Raw genomic sequence first — 17,434 nt, 5'->3', positions numbered from 1 at the left:
CCAGCCCGGGGGTCTCTGTGCCCCCCAGCCCGGGGATCCCAGCCCCATGGTTCCCCCAGGCCCTGGGGTCTCTCTGCCCCACCTGGGGGTCCCAGTGCTGATCCCCCCCAGCCCAGCGGTCCTGTCCCCACCGACCCCCCCAGCCTGCAGGTTTCTGCCCCCCATTGCCTCAGCACCCTTCCCCTTGCAGAGAGCAGTGGGGCCAGCCCAGGCCCCCCAGCACACCCACCCAAGGGCCCAAGGAAGGGACAAGGATCCAGGCCACCCCCCTGCCATGGCTGGGCAGGGGCAGACCCTGCCTGGGGGTGAGTCAGCCATTGCGGGGCCTGCTCTTGTGTCACTGCGGAGGGGCTGAACCCTGCTGGCCTGGGCCCCAGCACTCTGGGTTTCCCACAGGCTGTGAGCAGACATCCCCGGGGGTGACCCTCACCGACAGCCTCATCGCCACGAGGAACCTGCCTCAGCTGGTGGAGCCCCCGCGCCCAGAGAGCCGGCGAGGATCCGCACAGAGCGCACCTTCATCACCCAGGCTGACAGGGAGGGGCTCCTGGCACAAAGGACACCCCGAGCACCCCCCTGCCTCTAGGTCCACGGAGCTGGTGTCCCCCTCGACCATCCGCTTGGACCGGGAGAACATCTGTGCTATCGGGAGGCTCCAGAGCCTGCGGGAGATTCACAGCCTCTACCTGCAGCAGGTAAGGCACTACGGCAGGCGTGGGCAGTGGAGATCAGCCCTGGTCCTGCGGGTAAAGGCCTCCCCGGGGGGACCACAAACACCCCCGCTTCTGCTCCAGAGTTTTGCCTCCCCACATGGCCAGAGGGGCTGGCAGCACTCCCCTCCTATGACAGTGCCACCGATGGAGTTCGAGCGAGGGTCTGGTGTCAGCCATTTGGTGTTTTCAAACCCACGTGAGGAGCCCTGGGGTCCTCCTGAACTCTGCTGGGCTCCCATTGCTGTCGCAGCCCCACACCCTCTCCATAAACCTCCCATGGCAGTGGTGGGACATCACGTTGCCTGTGTGGGGTCAGAGTGATTCCGGGGTGCTCCCGCAGTCTGATTTTTCATGCGGTAGAAAAACGTTGGTGTTTGTTTGTTTTTTTTCAGAACCAAATTGAGAAGATCGAGAATCTGGGCTGCTTTCCCAACCTGCGGTACGAGCAGCTCCTGCCCCCGAGCAGCTCACTTTCCACGGGCAGAGGAGAGCAGGGCTCTCCCCTTCCCTTGGCAGAGCCGGGGGGGGTTCGAGTTGCAGCCTGGTGCTGCTGGCTCTGTCCCTGGGGGCCATGGCGTCCCCCCCGCCTCACACCACTGCCCTCCCTGTGCTCTGCAGGTTCCTCTCCCTGGCTGGAAACCGCATCCGCAGAGTAGAGAACCTGCAGCCCCTGCAACACCTGCGCGTCCTGGACTTGTCCCACAACCAGATACAGACGCTGGACCCAGGTGGGAGGCAGGAGCGGGTCCAGACGTGGCCTGGGTCTGCCTGAGAGGTGCCTCAGGTACTGGGGAAATGCCGGCAGACCCTAGGTCCAGGCCCCACCAGGGCCACTGGCCCTCAGATCCCAGCCAGAGCCCCAGCAGAGCCACCCTGGGGCTGGCCTGCTTGCTCCAGCGGGACACCAGAGGAGCCCTGTGGCCAGGTTTGAGCCCTCCCTTCTGCTGGCAGACTCCAGGTGTCTGTTTCCACCTTGTGTCCTGCTTCGGCAGAACATTTCAGCTGCTCAGATCAGACGTGGGGACTTCAACCTCATGGCAAAGCTGTTCCAGCCCTGACAGCCCTTCCTGCATCTTTCAGCCGGCTCCTCCCGTGGGTGATTTTTGGCCGAAGAGGGAGGGACAGAGGGATGATATCTCCCTCCCTTTTCTGTAGCATTGCTATTGTGGCACCAGGCCCTCTGCCTGCAGACAGGGGTGAGAACGGGAACAGCGAGGGCCTGGGCAGGGGAGAACCCTCAGTTCTCACATGGGAATGTATGCGATACACATTCCCGCCCTCCCTGCCTCAGTTTCCCCAGCTGTGAGGTGAGCGACTGCTTCCCACAAGGGGGCTGTTGCCTCGGGAGCGGGTGAAGAGCTGTGGGAGATGGGGGTGCGGGTGTTTGGCGGACTGGGGGGCTCGGGTCCCATCTCAGCACCTTTCTGCCTTCCCTTCGATCTCTGCAGACGAGCTGCCCCGCAGCCTCCGTCTCCTCGACTTGACAGGAAACGAATGCACGCACCAGCACGGATACAGGTGGGTCAGGGGAGCCTGCGGGGGAGAGCGGTGGGAGAGATCAAGTCCCCCAAACCACCTGAGCCCCTCAGCAGGGTCCAGCCCCCCCCAAATATTAAATACAGCCTGAGCCCCGCCCCCCAATCCCCAGAAATCTGAGCCTCTGCCCAGGTCGGGCTGTGGGGTGGGCTGTGCAGAGAGGTGCCAGGGGGGTTTGGTGCCGGGGGGTTCAGTGCCACCCCGACGCGCTCCCAGCCCCAAGGCGATGGCGCGTGGCGGGGGAACGTCTGCTCTTCCTTCGGTGCTTGCAGGGAGCTGGTGGTGGGAGCCCTGCCCCACCTCCTGCAGCTGGATGCCCAGCCTGTCCGTGGTGGCGTGGGTGAGGAAGAGGAGGAAGGAGGCTCATCCAGCAGTGAGGATGAAGATGATGAGTTGCTCTCTGAGCCAAGTGGCCCTTTCACTGCAGGCAAAGGTGCCCAGACTGAAGCAGAACATGTTGCACGCTTGGGGGTTAAGCAGGCCAGTCCCTGTGTCCCCAAGGGTGACAGGCGTGGCAGGGACCTCCGGTGGCCGTGCCAGGTCTCCTGTAATTCTTCTCCCTCTCCCTCCCTCCGTCCCTGGCAGATTTCTTTGCAGATCTGCACCAGGAGCTGGCTGGGCGCTCGCGGCGGAGGCGGAGGGAGGCCCTGGAGGAACACTGGACCCGTCTGGAAGAGCTGGAGGAGCTGCGGGAGCGTCGAGGTCTGCTGCTGCCTCCTGCACGGCTGAACCCAGGCAGGGAGGGAGCAGCCTGCACCACAGCCCCAGGACCCAGGCGGTCTCAGCCCCGTCCCCAAGCGAAGCTGGGGACGCAGCTGCCGCCCCTGCTGGGACCCGGCGGGCAGCACGGCCTGCAGCCCCAGCGAGCTCCCGGCAGCCAGCCCTGGACCAAGGCTCTGGAGGAGACGACTTGCGCCAAAGGAGCAAGAAATAGGCAGTTACCCCAAATACCCGGCAGCAGCACGGCACCGCGCAGTTGGGATTAAAGCCTCTTTATTCCTATGCCAATCCGCCTGTCTGCCGCGGAGCCCCCAGCCCTGCAGCCAGCCCCAGAGGGGCTGGGCACAGGCAGCTCTGCCTGACGGTGGGAAAAGACACGTTGGGTTGCAGGCAGGACTCCAAATCCCGCTCCACATCCCTCTCCTTCCCTCCGCACCCGTTTCAGGCCACAGCCACCTCAGAAACACCGATTCCTCCAGGGCAAGTTAGGGGGCTGGAGGCTCTGCACCCCCAGGCAGGGTCGAGCTGTTGCCCACCACGCCATCAGCAGCAGATCCATGGCGGGAGGAGGCGAGGAGCCGGTGCCGGGCACCGGGAAGGTTTTCTCATCCCCTATCCAGCAGCAATGCCACGGGGGGGCTGAGCCCACCCACCCGCGCGGGGTTTATGTGTAAAACTTCATCTCTGCCTCCACGCAGTCGAAGAAGAGGTCGGCCAGCTCCTCCGGGCAGGGGGCCACCGTCCCCTCCAGCAGCGCATTCATCCCCTCCAGGCCCTGCTTCTCCAGGTCCCGCAGTGTCTGCAGGAGCTTCTGGCCCCGCTCCTGGTGGGGTCGGGGACGGAGGAGAGCTGAGACCGGGCACCCTCGGGGAATTCGACTGCCTCCCACATCACCGGGGAGAGCGAGGGTCCCGGGGCAGCGGCAGCTGGGGAAGGGTCTGCGGTACCTGGTCCCTCTCCATCAGCTCCAGCGCTGCCTGATGCCGGCGGTAGAGTTCGTGTCGCCGATCGACCGTGCTCTGGAACCGCGGGATCTTCTTGGCGGGGTCGTCGCGGAAGGTGGGAGATCTCACCTGCAGCACGGGCTTGAGGCCGGCCACAAAGACGAAGGGCTTGAAGACAGACCTGCCGGAGAGGAGCACCGGGGCCCTGGGATGGATGCTGCTCCCTGGGGACGCTCAGCCCGGGACACGGCTCTGCCTCGTCCCCGTCCCCCCCGGAGCGGGGCTGCTCCCCACCGGCGTCCTCACCTGGAGGGGTCAGGGGTGGCCGTGAAGAAGTGGACGCAGGGCAAGGCGGGGTCCCGGGGCAGCACGGACACCATGCTGCCCGCCGTGCGGAAGCCCTCCGAGTCCACGCAGATCCCGCTGGCCTTGTCCCGCAGGATGGCCATGAATGTCTCCGCCGTGATGTGACCTGGAGGGCAAGGCAGAGCCACGTCACCGCCAGCTGCCGCGGCCACGGGGAGCGTGGAGATGCCAGGGCAAGCCGTGGGCGGCCGTCCTCGTCCCCCGTCCCTGTCCCCACCTGCGTGCTGCCGCAGCAGCTCCTTGCCGGCGCGGTAGCGGGCCTTGGCAGCCTCCATACGGGCGGGCTGGTGCGTCAGGGAGAAGACCTCGGCGAAGCTGAACTCACCATCCCCACTCCACCAGCCCTGGCTGTGGGCTCGCTGCCGCAGCCCCGTGTGCTCGGCTGTGATCTCTCTCCCGATGCTGAGCTGGTTGGAGATGTTGCGGCTACCCTCTGCGAAGGCCGGAGAGGGGTCAGGCTGTGGGGGGGCACACGGCTCCCTGTCCTCCCAGTACAACCAGCACCCGCTCACCTTGGATCCGCTGGGCTGCCCAGTATCGGCCAGCCGTCTCCAGCACCCAGGCCTCGGTGCGGTCAGCCAGCAGGAAGGTGTTGTGGTAGACGAAGGGCACCGGCTCCTCCTTGCAGCTCCCGCCCTGGCCGTAGCGCTCCAGCAACGCCGTGATCACCTCCAGGGCCTCCCGGGCAGAGCCGCCCCGCTCCAAACCCAGCCTGCCGTGCCGGCAGCACCCCGTCGGCCGGCGGTGGGGGACGACGCAGAGCGGCCGGGGCGGAGGGGGGGACACGAGACGGTCCTCACCTCACCAGGTCCATCCCCAGCAGCGCCTCATCCTCCCCCAGGGGCTCGCGGGTCCAGACGCCCTCGTTGCCCACGCAGACGCCGTGCTCGTTGGCGCCCATCTCGGCACCCCACAGCCAGGCGGGACGGCTCAGCACCACCGCGTGGGTCCTCTCCGCCTGCTCGATCTCCAGGTAGGTGCACTGCGGTGGCGGGGGGGGACACAAGATGGGGCTGAGACCCGTCGCACTCGCTGCACCGTCCCCTGCAGCCGCCCTGGTCCCATCACAGTCTCACCTGGACTTTGTCCCCGGGGCGGTGGACGGCGGCGGGGACGTAGACGACCTCCTGGACCTCGTGGCGTGGCCGGTCGGCATTCTTGCCGAAGATGACGGCGGGCGTTGCGGTGTGCGGCGGCAGCGCCACGAAGCAGTCGCAGGACGAGGGCGCGGGATCCCGTCCTGCCATCCTAAACCTGGCGGAGGGGACGGGGTGGGGGGCACCGAGGGGACGTCACCTCCTTGTCCCTGTCCTGGATGTGTCCCCAGGGTCCCTGTGGGGTTGGCAGCCGTGGGGAGACTGGGGGGAGGGGGGTGTCTGGGGGATGACATGGACCCCCGAGCTGGGGGGACATCGGGGACCCCATCCCGAGGGGCACCTCCTGCTCCGGGACCCCGCAGCTCTTCACCGACCGGGGGACGCCCCTCCCACCCGCCCCGACGGCTCCGGTAACCGGGACCCCCTGCACCGACGGCGGACGGGACCCCCGCCCGCACAGCCCCGGTTCCCGGGACCCCCCCCCCCCCGCACAAACCCCTTTCCCGGGACCCCCCGGCCCCACGGACCTGCGGCCGCTCCCGCCCCGCCGCCGCCGCCGCCGGTCCCGCCCCTCCCGTCCCGCCCCGTCCGGGCGACGGCGGCGCCCCGTGGCCGGAGGCCGCACGGCGGCAGCGGGCGGGGACCGGCGCCGGCACCGGGACCCCGTGGGGCCTGGGGGGGAGCGGCCCCAAAGGAGCCCGCGGACGGGGGTCCCAGGTCGTCCCCCGTGGGGCAGGGACGGGGGACCCGGGTATGAGCTGGGGGGGTCCCGTGGGGCAGAGCCCCCCGTGGGCAGCACCCTGCGTGGGCAGCACCCCCCGTGGGCAGCACCTCTTGTGCACAGCACCCCGCGTGGGTAGCAGCGCCCTGTGTCGGTAGTACCCCCCGTGGGCAGCATCCCTTGTGGATAGCAGCCACCGTGGGGAGCACCCCGCGTGGGGAGCACCCCGCATAAGCAGCACCCCCCGTGGGTAGCACACTCCGCGGGCAGCAGCCCCCATGGGCAGCACACCCCGTGGGCAGCATCCCGCGTGGGCAGCACCCTGCATAAGCAGTACCACCCATGGGCAGCACACCCCGTGCGCAGCATCCCCCGTGGGCAGCACCCCCCCGTGGGCAGCATCCCTCCGTGGGCAGCACCCCCCATGGGCAGCATCCCGCGTGGGCAGCACCCCCCGTGGGCAGCACCCCCCATGGGCAGCATCCCCCGTGGGCAGCATCCCTCCGTGGGCAGCACCCCCCATGGGCAGCATCCCGCGTGGGCAGCATCCCGCGTGGGTAGCACCCCCCGTGGGCAGCACCGCCATGGGCAGCACACCCCGTGGACAGCATCCCGCGTGGGTAGCACCCCTGTGGGCAGCACCGCCAGGGGCAGCACCCCCCGTGGGCAGCATCCCCCGTGGGCAGCACCGCCATGGGCAGCACCCCCGTGGGCAGCACCCCTGTGGGCAGCACCCCCCGTGGGCAGCATCCCGCGTGGGCAGCGCCCCGCGCGGCACGCCCGCCCCGCGGTATGCAGGCAGACCTGCCGGGCAGCACCCTGCCCGCAGGGGGGGGGGGGACCCTGGGCTCCGGGCCAGGGGGCTCAGCTGGTCCTCACCCGGGTCACCCCCCCCCCGCATCCCCATCCCGAGCAGCCCCGGGGGCTGGGTGGGGGTCGGGGTGCCGGCCGCCTGGGTCCCTTGGCAGAAACGGAGCCGGAGAGCCGGAGCGTGGAAAACACGCGGCGTTTATTCCAGTACAAAACCCCAAACCCACAGCCCCGCCGCCTCTTCACAGCACAAACCCTCCCCTCGCCGGCGGGCACCCCTCGCCCCCGGCCGCAGCACCCTTCGGGCCACCCCGCTCCCGGGGTCCCCGCCAGCCGCCCCCCAGCCCCGGGGCTGGAGGGGGGACGGGGACACCCGGGGCCCCCGGCTGGGCCGGTTCCTCCCTGCCCCGGGGAGGCGGCTCGGGGGTGGGAGACGCGGCGGTTCGGGGCGCGGGGCCGGGATCCCCACGCCGCAGCAGGCTGGACTGGTTTCGGCGGGTGGGAGCCGGCCTCCGTCCTTCCCCACCCGGTTTTACAGCCTTCATTGCCCCATCGCGGCAGGCAGGGCCCCGGGGGGGTGCGGGGGCAGAGCACACCTGGGGCCCCTCCTCGCAGCCCCCCGGCTCTCAGCCGGGCAGGGGGCCCAGCCCCGGGGGGGGCAGCGAGGCGAGGCCGAGCCCCGGCATCGCTACGGGACCCCCCCCGCTCGGCCGTTCCCTCCCCAGCCCACCCTTGGGGTGCCCGCAGCGCAGCACCCCGAAACCTGCCCCGGCACCTGCAGCATGGGGGACCCCGACAGCCGCAGCCCCCGGCCGCTGCCAGAGCCAGGCTCGGCTACCAAAATCCAATGAGCCGGCGGCGTGATGCTGCGGCACCCTGGGGAGGGTCCTGAGCCCCCCCGGGGTCCCCTCGAGAGGTGAAATCCCACCTAGGGGCACCAAGGGGGAATTTTGTGCTGGAAAAGGCAAATGCCGGAGTCGGGGACGTCCTTCGAGAGCTGCGGGCAGCCCAGGTCACCCGAGTCCTGCGGAGGGATGGTGGTGGCCGTGCCGGGGCTGGGGACGTGTCCCTGTGGACCCCCCCAGCGAGACTTCACCTCGTGCTGGGTGTCTCCAGCCCCACGGCTCGTCCCCGGCCCCGTGGCGCAGCAGGGCTGCCATCGGCCCCTCGCACACTGACAGGGACGGGGACGGGGACGGGGACAGGGACGGGACCCTTTGAGGGGTCCTACCCCCCCTCCCCATCCATAAGGGCCGCAGCTTCAGCCCGAGACGTCCACTCTGCCCGAGTGGCAAAGCCTGGCTTCACCTTAATAAAATAATAATAATTAATAATAATAATAATTAATAATTAATAATAATAATAAAACAATTGAAACCGAAGGCCTAGGGGCGCCCTCTGGGCACGGACCCCACTCGACTTCACCTCCACCCCTTCCCACCCAGACCCCAGGGTGCTCTGAGCCCAGGCAGCCCCCGCAGCCCCAGACACGGCCCCCCCCGAGCCCCCAGGATGGGGCCGTGCTGGGAGATTGATTCCCCCCAAATCTCCCCCCTCCCCGCATTCCCAACTGGTGTGAACTGGTGCTGGCTGGGGGGCAGAGCCGGGGGAGTCCCGGGTGCCCTGAGCAGCCCGTGAGCCCCATCCCACCCAGCCCCCAGCACTGCCCCCAACACCCCCCCAGGTCCCAGGTTCAGCGTCTCCTTCTGTGCCCAAGGGGTTCTGCCAAAATCGGGGGGATAAGACCCAAAAGGACCAAAAACCAAGAGTTTCATGGACCGTCAGCCAGGGGGTGAAGGACAGATACGGGGTCCCCTGCGGGAAGGGGGACGGCCCCAGGGGAGGAAAGATACGGGGTCCCTGGTGGGGGACACCCCAGGGTGTCCCCGGGAGATGCAGGGACCTGGGAAGGGACAGTTATGGGGTCCCCGGGGGGACAGACAGCATGCACGGGGCGGGGGGACAACAGGCAGAGGTCCCCTGGAGATATGGGATCCCAGGGAGGGACGGCTATGGGGCTCCGGCGGGACAGGCAGCATGCACGGGGGACAGCTGGGGTCCCCTGGAGATATGGGATCCCGGGGAGGGATGGCTACGGGGGGACAGGCAGCATGCATGGGGGGGGACAGCTGGGGTCCCCTGGTGATATGGGGTCCCCGAGGGACCTGCAGCACACACAGGGGGGTGGCTGCGGTCCCCAATGGGGTCCCTGGGGAGGGATGGCGGTGGGGTCCCCAGGAGACAGGCAGCATGCCCAGGGGGATCCCCCGCAGTCACGGGGTCCCCGGGGAGGGACGGCCACGGGGTGCCGGGGGGGGAGGCGGGGGTCGCGGGGCGGCGGGCAGCGCGGCCGTGCCAGGCCGGAGGAATGTGGCCGCCCCGGCTCTCCCGGGACCGTGGCCGCCCCGTGTGCTTCCCGCCCGGGGCCGCGGTGGTGGTGGTGGGTGTGGGAAAGCTGCAGGTGTGCGCTTGGGCAACCGCCCGCCGCCGCGCCACGCGCCCGCCGTGGCCCCCCACAGCCCTGCCACGGCTCACATTCAAGCAGGGTTTCTTTTTTCCCATTTTAGCCTTGATTTGGGCCAAAAAAGGGGTTTGCGCTCCCAAGCCCCCAGCCGAAGCGGGGCTCCAGGGGATGTGGGACCCCCACCAGCCCAGCATCCCCAGCCGGGGCCGGGTGCCATGGGCACCCCCCAAGCCCCTGTGGGTGCCAAAACCTCATGGGCGGAAAAAAAGCGGGGCTGGCACAGGGGGGCTGAGCCCAGGATGCCAAGGATTTGGGGGGGACCACGGGGAGGGGGCCGGGGGGCTGTGGCCGCCCTCCCCGAGCGAAGGCTCCCGGGTTTCTCCTCTCTCCCTTTCTCCTTCTCCTTCCTCCCCTTTGGGCCTGGACGTGCCCAGGCAGCGCCTGCTCCTTCGGCTCCCATTGATGTTCCTCCCAAACAGCCCCGCCGCCTGCCAGCAGCCTCCCGAAAAAAAAGATTTGGGAAGCCGGGGGAGGACGGGGGGAAACCGGGGCGGGAGAGCGGGAGCGGGACAAGTGAAACCGCCGCGGGGCAGCTGCAGCTCCGACGCTCCCCAACCGGCACTGCCGTGTCCACCCCCTCGCCACCGCTTCGAGCACAAGGTGCCAGCCCTGTGCCCCCCCCGCCCCAACACCCTTCGGAGACCGGCCCCGAAGGGTCCCCCTGGCCCCTGCCCGGGGTCCTCCCCACCTCCATCCGTGTCCCCCCGGGGCTCAGCGGCTCAGTTTGTGGGGGCGACGTTACCCCCCTCGGACTCCCTCTTGCCTCCCTTGCCGGCCGACGGGTCCCCGGCGCCCTTGACCTCGGGTTCGCCCCCGTCCTTGCCCCCATCGTGCGTCTTCATGTGCTTGCCCAGATGGTCGCTGCGCATGAAGACGCGGCCGCAGATGGGGCAGGCGAATTTCTTGGCGCCGGTGTGGGTCTGGAGGTGCCGCTGCAGCTCGTCGGAGCGGGTGAAGCGTTTGCCGCAGAAGAGCCAGTTGCAGACGAAGGGTCGGTCGCCGCTGTGCCAACGCAGGTGGGCTTTCAGGTGGGAGGTCTTGGCGTATGCCTTCCCGCAGCCGGGGATGTGGCAGTTGTGTAGGTGCTTGCGTTTCACCCCCTCGGGGCAGGGACCCCCCCTTTCCGCCTCCTGGCAGTTGGGGCAGCGGCACGCCGCCTGCCCCCCGCCCCGCGGCACGGCACGACGGGCTCCTTTTGGCCGCCCGCCGCCCTCCGCCTCCGGCCCCCGGGGCTCGGGGGGTCCCTCCAGCGCCTTCGCCCCCTCCGGTCCCAGGAGGTGCTGGGCAGGGGGGGGCAGCAGGTGGGCAGGGGGGGCGCAGAGCTGGTGCTCCCCCCCGCCGTACCCCCCCAGGGCCGGCGGCAGCCCGGGGTGCCCGGGCACCTGCAGCCCCCCGCCCTGCCCGGGGGGCAGCTCCATCCAGCTGGCTCCGGCATGGAGGTCCCACCAGTTGACGCCTCCCTCCTCGCCAGGGGGGCCGGGATGGGGGGGCCGAAACCAGGGCTCGTAGGGATGCGCCATGTCCGGGGCGGCCGGCAGCAGCTTGGCGTAGGTGCCGGGGGTGGCGGGGCCGTCGGCGGGCAACTCTAACCGCGGGGGGCCATGGGGCTCGTAGGTGCCGGGAGTGGCGAAGGCAGCGGCGTCGGGGCCCGCCAGCGGCAGCTCCGGGGGAGGCAGCGGGGAGGCGAAGTCGGCGGCACCCGCCGCGGCGCTGCCGTGGGGCTGGAAGGGCTGCAGCGGCTGCAGGTCCAGGTGGCTTGGGGAGGCTCGGGGCGCGTCGGAGGGCTGGGTCCCCAGGGAGCCGCAGACCGCTGTGAGCATTGCCGAGCGGCGCGGGGCGGTGGCGCAGACAGACCTGCAGGGCCAAGGAGGGACGGGCGGGGAGAGAAGAGCTGTGAGAAAAGGGGGGGCACAACTCCTAACCCCCTGCCCCTGTGCACGCCGGCACGGGGTGGGGTTTGGCACCAGCAATAGCCCTGGTACCGATTCCCGTCCCGCGCCGGCATGGTCCCACCATGCCGTAGGTGACAGCGTCCCCAGCACCCATCACCCTGTCATCCGCAATTTGGGGGACACCCCTGCCCCACCAAGGGGGTTTCTCTGCTCCGCAGCCCAGTGTGACACCAGGGCGGTGGCATCAGGCAGGGGGTCACCCCTCAGCACCCGTCCCCGTGCCCCTGTGGACCCTGTGCCAGCCCCAAAGGGGTCGATGCCTAATTCCAAAATCTAAGGAAGCCGCCAGCATCTGCCGCATCACCTCCCCGACCACGTCCCTCCAACACAGCCGGGGTCCCCAAGAGGACGTGAGCGGTGTCCCCAAGCCCGTGCCCCAACCATGGGGTGACACAGCACCCACGAGGCCACCCCAGTTCTCCCGCACCCCTGCCGGGCTGGGAAACCATCGCCCCCAGCTCCGCACCCGCCCGAAGCCCCTGGCCCAGCTGGGAGCCCCCAGGCTGCTGGGGCGGGGGCCAAAACGCAGCCGGGGGCAGGGGGGCTGCACCCCGGGCTGGCTGGCAGCAGGACGGGGGAGCGGAGCCGGCTGCGGGGAGGCAGTGCAGCCCCGGAGCTGAGCCCCCGGCAGCCCTTTGAAGCCGGGCTCTGGGCTGCCTTCACCCTTGGCCCCGGACCCCCGGGGCACCTGCTGCACCCCCGGACCCCCGGGCACCCGCTGCCTCCCCGGCACGGCGGCCATGACTCACTGGGAGCTGTGCAAACCCCACTGGGGATGGGCCCCACCCTGGTGTCGAAATCCACCTGCCGCCACCGGCTCCCGCCCCCCGACTTCCCACCGGCGCCACGGCGGGGGGCAGCCGAGACCCCCCCTCCCCACAACCCCCCACCATCCCGTCCCACCACCGGCACCCACTCCCAGCTACCCCCACGCCATCCCCCCTGGCTCCCCACCACCCCCAGCCCCTGTGGGACGGGGACAGACCCCCAGGGAGACACCCGGGGGGTGCTGAAGCTTTTGGGGTGAGGGATCCCCTGTGCGAAGGGGCTGGACCTTTAGAGCCCCCCAATCCCCAGCACTATAAGCCTGGGGCAGGGAGGGGGTCCCCAACACTGAAGACCCCCCCCAGCTGTGTGGGGACACCATTTTCCCCTGCCAGGTGGCACCAGGGAGGGCAGGGGGACCCCAAGGACGGGGTGGGAGCTGGGGGGTGCCAAAGTCCCCCCAACAGGACCCACCTCCACCTGCGATACCCAAGTGCAAGTGGGAGCTCTGCCTTGAGTCGGTGCCGTGGTGGTGACGGGTGGGACGAGCCCCCCGGGACTGGTGGCCTGAGCAGGTTTTGGGGTGCTGCTCCTCAGGGGGGGCTCAGCTCTGCCCACCCCAACGCTGGGGGGTTTTGGCACCAATTTCGGGGCTGGCTCCTGGGGACCGTCCCTGCCTCCTGGGGATGCCAGTGGGGTAGGTGATGGCTGGCACTGAGGGGGGGTCATGGCTCCCAACACAGCACTGGTCCCCAGTGGGGTCCTGAGCGCCCCCCCAGCCCCCTGCTCCCCGTGGGTGCCAGATTGGGGTCAAACCCACAAAACCCCATGGTGATGGCCCTTCGTGGGGCTACAGGGTGGCAGCCTGCACTGCACAGGGCCCCCTCGGACCTGCGGAGGGAGGGGACCTGGCAGGGAAATCCCCCAGCCCCCCAGCCCCGACGGGAGGAGAGGGGACCCTCCGTGGGGTCCCGGGCAGGTCCCACCCGATACAGACCTGGCACGGCCACGGTGAGCTCCGGGCAGCGATGGCTGCGGCCCTCCGGGCGCACCCCGCTCCCAACCGTCCCCCCTAGCTCGGGGGTCCCACCAGGACCGAGCCCCCCAGCCACGGCCCCACGCGCACCGAGACCCACAGCCGAGTCGCACCACCTCCGCCGCGGCTACACCCTCTCCAGCTCCGCTGGAAACACGTCTCAAAGCCAGGGACCAGCACTGGGATGGCGGGCCTGGGAGGGACCCCCCCTTTTTGGCCCTGCCCGGCTGCCCCAGCCACGCGTGGAGGCTCCCGGGGCGTTTTTCCATCCGGGAATGACGACAAAAATCCCCAAAGGGCCCCCAGCGTCCCCCCTCCCTGGCGGGGCTCGACGACGCGTTGGCCATTTCACCGCAGGGAAACTGAGGCACCGGCGAGTGATGCGTCCCGTGAGTCACGGTCCAGGCTGGGCAGAGGCGGCTCTGCCCGTCTCCCAGCCCCAGCCGGTGCCTCGCCCCGCGGCAGGGCTGGGCGGGCGGTCCTGCCCTCGGCCCTCGGCCCTCGGCCCCGGCTCCTGCCCGGCCGGGCTCGGGGAAGCCCCGACGGGAGACTCGGGGCCGACGGTCGGGGCCGGGGCCGTGGGTTTGGGGTGATGCTGAAGGTTTTGGGGTGATGCTGAGGGTTCGGGGGGGCGGGGAGGGGGGATGCCGTGGGTTCGGCGATCCCATCACCGAGCCCACAGCAACGCTCCCCGGGGCCGGAGCGAAACTCCCCGGGGCTTTGGCGGGGACGGGACGGGACAGCACCGGTCGGGGCGCGGGGGGGGCCAGCCTCGCACCCGGGTTTGGCACCGGCGCGGGGTCCCCGTGGGAGGGGGCTTCGCGCTGTAATTTGGGGGTGAAGGGCTGGGCGTCGCGGCAGGCGAAGGGGCCGGGAGCCTCGGGGCTCGGTGGCCAGTGGACGCGGCGGCGGCGGCAAGCAAAGACTTGCCGGGGCTGGGCTGGGCCGGGGCGGCGGAGCCGGCAGCAGCGCGTTCCCAGCCGCCGGTCGGGGCGGCCGCGGCAGCCCGGGCCGCCCGGGGGTCCCCGCCGGGGTCCCCGCGGCCGCTCACCCTCCCGCCGCGCCGGCCGTCGGGGCGATGGAGGCGGGCAGCGCCGAGGGGGTACGTACGGGTCTAGCGGCAACGAGCTCCCGGTGGCTCCGTCCTCATCGGCGTGGCGTGGGCGCTGGCTCCCGAGGGGACCCCGAGGGACCCGAGCGGCTCCCCAGCGACGGGGCACCCACTGGGCCGGGCGAGCAGGAATGGCTGGGTCCCAGCCCGGCTCCCGGCTCTTCCCTCCTCCCCACCGTCCCAGCTCCACCCCTCCCCGGCCCAGGTGATTTTAACCCTTGGAGGCAGAGCCCCAGCCCCGCCGCTTGACAGGAGCCTGGTCCCGGTCCCAGGATCCGGCGCATGAAAGCGGAGGGAGGGGACGGGAAGTTCGCAGCAGACACCGCAAACAGGGGGGTAATTAAAGAAGAAAGAAACAACCGCCTCCCTCCCTCCCTCCCGCGCCCGTGGCCGCCCTCCTCCTGCCGCCCTCCTGCCAACCCCCCCCGGGGACCCCCGGGCACCCCCGGGCCCCCCCAGCCCAGCCGGCTGTCCCCCCGCCCGGGGGTGGCACCCAGGGGTGGCCGTCTGCTCCTACCCCCAGGGATGTCACCCCTGCAGGTGGGGGGCTCGCTGTCCCCCCCGCGCCGTCGCGGCTCAGCCCCGTGCCGTGGGGTAAATGGGATGGGGACAGGGGACAAGTTTTGGGGCCAGAGCTGGACCCGCAGAGGAGGGAGCGGGATGCTGATGGCAGGACCCACCATGACCCAGATGGATTCAGGGCGCCCCAAAAGCGTCCAGGAGGTCCCGACTGAGCCCATTCCCTCTCGGCCAGGGGCATCCGACCCTCCCAGCTCCCGTGCCCCCGCCACCAAGGCTGCCAGCACAAGGGGCTGCCGGGAGGGAGAAGCCCCAAGAGCTGCCAGGTGGCAACGCCGCGGCCAGAGGAGCCAGTTAATCACCGGGGCGTCGTGTCCCCATTTCCACGGCCAAAATCCCTGGGCCAGCACGGGGCTGGCTGCTGGTGGCTCCAACCCTGCGGGGACCCTCGTGGCCCCGGGGGAAACCCACCAAAGCCCATGCGAAAAGGTGCTAGCGCCTCGGCAGAGCCAGGATCTCGGCCGGCAGCACCGCGAGCCCGGCCGGCCAAGCCCGGTGTGCTGGCGCGTGGGAGCCCACATCTCCCTGCCGTGCTTGCCAAGCGCCCGGCCGGGCGGAGGGCGCAGGGAACTCCTTCGCCCAGGGGAAAACTCTGCTGGTTTTCATCATCCCAGGGATGGCTCCACCGCCGCCACCGAAACGTGGCTGCCGGTGGGGTGAGCGTGGCCCCACGGCTTGGCTGGGCAGCGGGATGGGGACCCCGGGATGGGGGCAGGCAGGGGCAGGGCAGGTGGCAGCGCAAGCTGCTGATGGGGGCTTGGCTGTACATAGATGGGGGTGAACATGCGGTGAACACGCGCTCCGGTGCTCAAGTGCTCTCTGGGGCGCATGGGGGGTGCAAGGGGGATGCGGGGGGACCCCAGCTCCAGGATCTCACCGCCTCTCCTCCCCTGCGCCCACCTGGGGGGTGCAAGGGGGATGCGGGGGGACCCCAAATCCAGGGTCTTGCTGCCTCTCCTCCCCTGCGCCCACCCGGGAGGTGCTGGGGGCCATTCCCGTGGCTGCAGGGAAGGGGGATGCTCCAGCTCAGGGATGCCTGAGCGTTGTTTGGGCTGGGGTGGTGGCCCCGGGCTCCCCGGCTGCCTCCCAGGTGCCGTATCGGGGCTGCCAGCAGCTCTGCGGGGCAGGGAGCAGTTCGCAGACTTTGCATGTGCAGCTCCAGGCACCGGCCAGACCGATCCCCAGCCTGATCCCAATCCCCATCCCGGCTGTGCCACCACGGGGACCCATGGCGTGCCTTTCTCTGGGCATTGTGCACATGGTGGGGACATGGCTCGTGCTGCGTCCCTTTGCTCCAGGGTCTCTTCCCAGTCTCCCCAGTGCTGCAGGGACTGGTGGTGCGGGAGGGAGGTGGATCCCTGCCTGGGGGTCTCAGGTGCTGGCTGCCGTGGCTCCTCTCCCACCCGTTCCTGGTGTGGCCCCGGTCCCTGCCAGCCCCCAGGCCACAGAAGGGCTGCATGGCAGGAGGATGTGGGACACCGTGTGCCTCCTCTGGGGACAGGGACAAGGACCTGGGGAGGCCCTGACCTGCTCACACCAGCAGCGCCTGGCCCCACGGCCCCCCCACAATCCTCCGGACCCCATCCCAAAACACCGCTCCTGGGCTGGGGGGGAAGGAGCCACCGGGATGCGGCTGGGGGCAGCGGGAGGCTGAGAGCCGTGGGGACCATGGGGACCGTGGGGACCGGGGGTCTGGGGGTGGCAGGGGGTCCTGGAGCCGCCTTGAGCAGAGCTGGAGCCCCGGCTGGGACCACACATGGGGAGGAAATCACGCCATTCCGGGGGGGCATCTCCTCATCACCGAGCGTCTGAAACCCTGAGCCGTGCTTTGAAATTACAGCTAATTACAGAGCCCATTTGCATAAATTACAAGGCGAGAGGCAAATGCCTCCAATCCCTCCCGAGTGCTCAGGCATCAAGAGCCGCTCCAGCCGCTCTGGTGGGACTGAGGGGTGAACGGGGGTCCTGGGTCCCACATGGAGCCGGGACGGGGGCAGGAGGGGTCGGTGCACCCCAAAACTACACCCAGGACCTCGGTGCGTGGGTGGGCACGAGGCAGCGGCCTCCCCCTGTGCCCCCAGCCCTCGCCCCATCGCTGTCCCCAGAGCTGGGCATGGCCTGGCCCTGCTGGGGGGGGACATGGCCCTCACTGCGCCCCGATGGGTGACAGGGGACGAAAGGGGCTGGCACGGGGCATGGGGAGTGCTGAGCTGGGGGGTACGGCCCTAGGGCACATGGGGGTTGGGGACAGCCCTGGCCCCAGGGGGAAATTGGGGTGGAGGGATGGAGGGACAGAGGGATGGAGGGGTGGAGGGACAGAAGGACGGAGGGATGGAGGAGGAGAGGCACCTCCTGGTCCCCCCAGGGCCAGGGGGATGGAGAGGTGGAGGAGGAGAGATGTCCCCCCGGGCCCCAGGAGGATGTTGGAGGCCGGGGGACGGAGCAGGGGGACGGAGCGGGGGGGACGGCCGAGGCCCCTCCCGGCCCCGGGGCAGAGCACTTCAAACGGCTCCTGGCTCAGGGGAGCGGACAGCAATTTCCTCCGCTGCCATAAAACAAA

At 70.1% G+C, this 17,434-nt stretch overlaps 3 protein-coding genes across 3 annotated transcripts; 1 reads left to right on the top strand and 2 right to left on the bottom strand.

Moving 5' to 3' along the window:
* Positions 1 to 274: 274 nt before the first annotated feature.
* On the top strand, positions 275 to 3,235 carry LRRC46 (leucine rich repeat containing 46; the record flags this gene model as incomplete). Its single annotated transcript, XM_082332190.1, has 7 exons — positions 275 to 305; positions 397 to 695; positions 1,106 to 1,152; positions 1,332 to 1,441; positions 2,162 to 2,231; positions 2,522 to 2,682; positions 2,835 to 3,235. The coding sequence occupies 7 exons, from the start codon at positions 275 to 277 to the stop codon at positions 3,233 to 3,235; spliced, it is 1,119 nt and encodes a 372-aa protein (XP_082188316.1).
* A 3-nt stretch (positions 3,236 to 3,238) lies between these two features.
* SCRN2 (secernin 2) lies at positions 3,239 to 5,939 on the bottom strand. The gene is made up of 8 exons (XM_082331665.1): positions 5,904 to 5,939; positions 5,356 to 5,533; positions 5,080 to 5,261; positions 4,792 to 4,991; positions 4,497 to 4,712; positions 4,220 to 4,385; positions 3,917 to 4,094; positions 3,239 to 3,792 (listed from the first exon to the last, which is right to left on the bottom strand). Exons 2-8 carry the CDS (start codon positions 5,524 to 5,526, stop codon positions 3,634 to 3,636), a joined length of 1,272 nt encoding a protein of 423 aa, XP_082187791.1. The 5' UTR covers positions 5,527 to 5,533; positions 5,904 to 5,939; the 3' UTR covers positions 3,239 to 3,633.
* Positions 5,940 to 10,150: 4,211 nt separating this feature from the next.
* SP6 (Sp6 transcription factor) lies at positions 10,151 to 11,251 on the bottom strand (the record flags this gene model as incomplete). The annotated part of the gene is made up of 1 exon (XM_082331727.1): positions 10,151 to 11,251. One exon carries the CDS (start codon positions 11,249 to 11,251, stop codon positions 10,151 to 10,153), a length of 1,101 nt encoding a protein of 366 aa, XP_082187853.1.
* Between the last annotated feature and the right edge of the window lie 6,183 nt (positions 11,252 to 17,434).

Source organism: Platalea leucorodia (assembly GCF_965183815.1).
Source record: "Platalea leucorodia genome assembly, chromosome: 22".
Classification (NCBI taxonomy): Eukaryota; Metazoa; Chordata; class Aves; order Pelecaniformes; family Threskiornithidae; genus Platalea; species Platalea leucorodia.
The sequence above is the reverse complement of the archived record's forward strand: the minus strand, read 5'-3'. Positions and strand labels throughout refer to the sequence as shown.

Excerpts from the sequence above, each read along its gene's own strand:
- SCRN2 (XM_082331665.1), bottom strand. The coding sequence starts at position 5,526 with ATGGCAGGACGGGATCCCGCGCCCTCGTCCTGCGACTGCTTCGTGGCG. Across the intron at positions 4,095-4,219 it reads GCCACCCCTGACCCCTCCAG|GTCTGTCTTCAAGCCCTTCG; the intron begins GTGAGGACGCCG and ends CCTCTCCGGCAG. Across the intron at positions 3,793-3,916 it reads AGCTGATGGAGAGGGACCAG|GAGCGGGGCCAGAAGCTCCT; the intron begins GTACCGCAGACC and ends CGACCCCACCAG.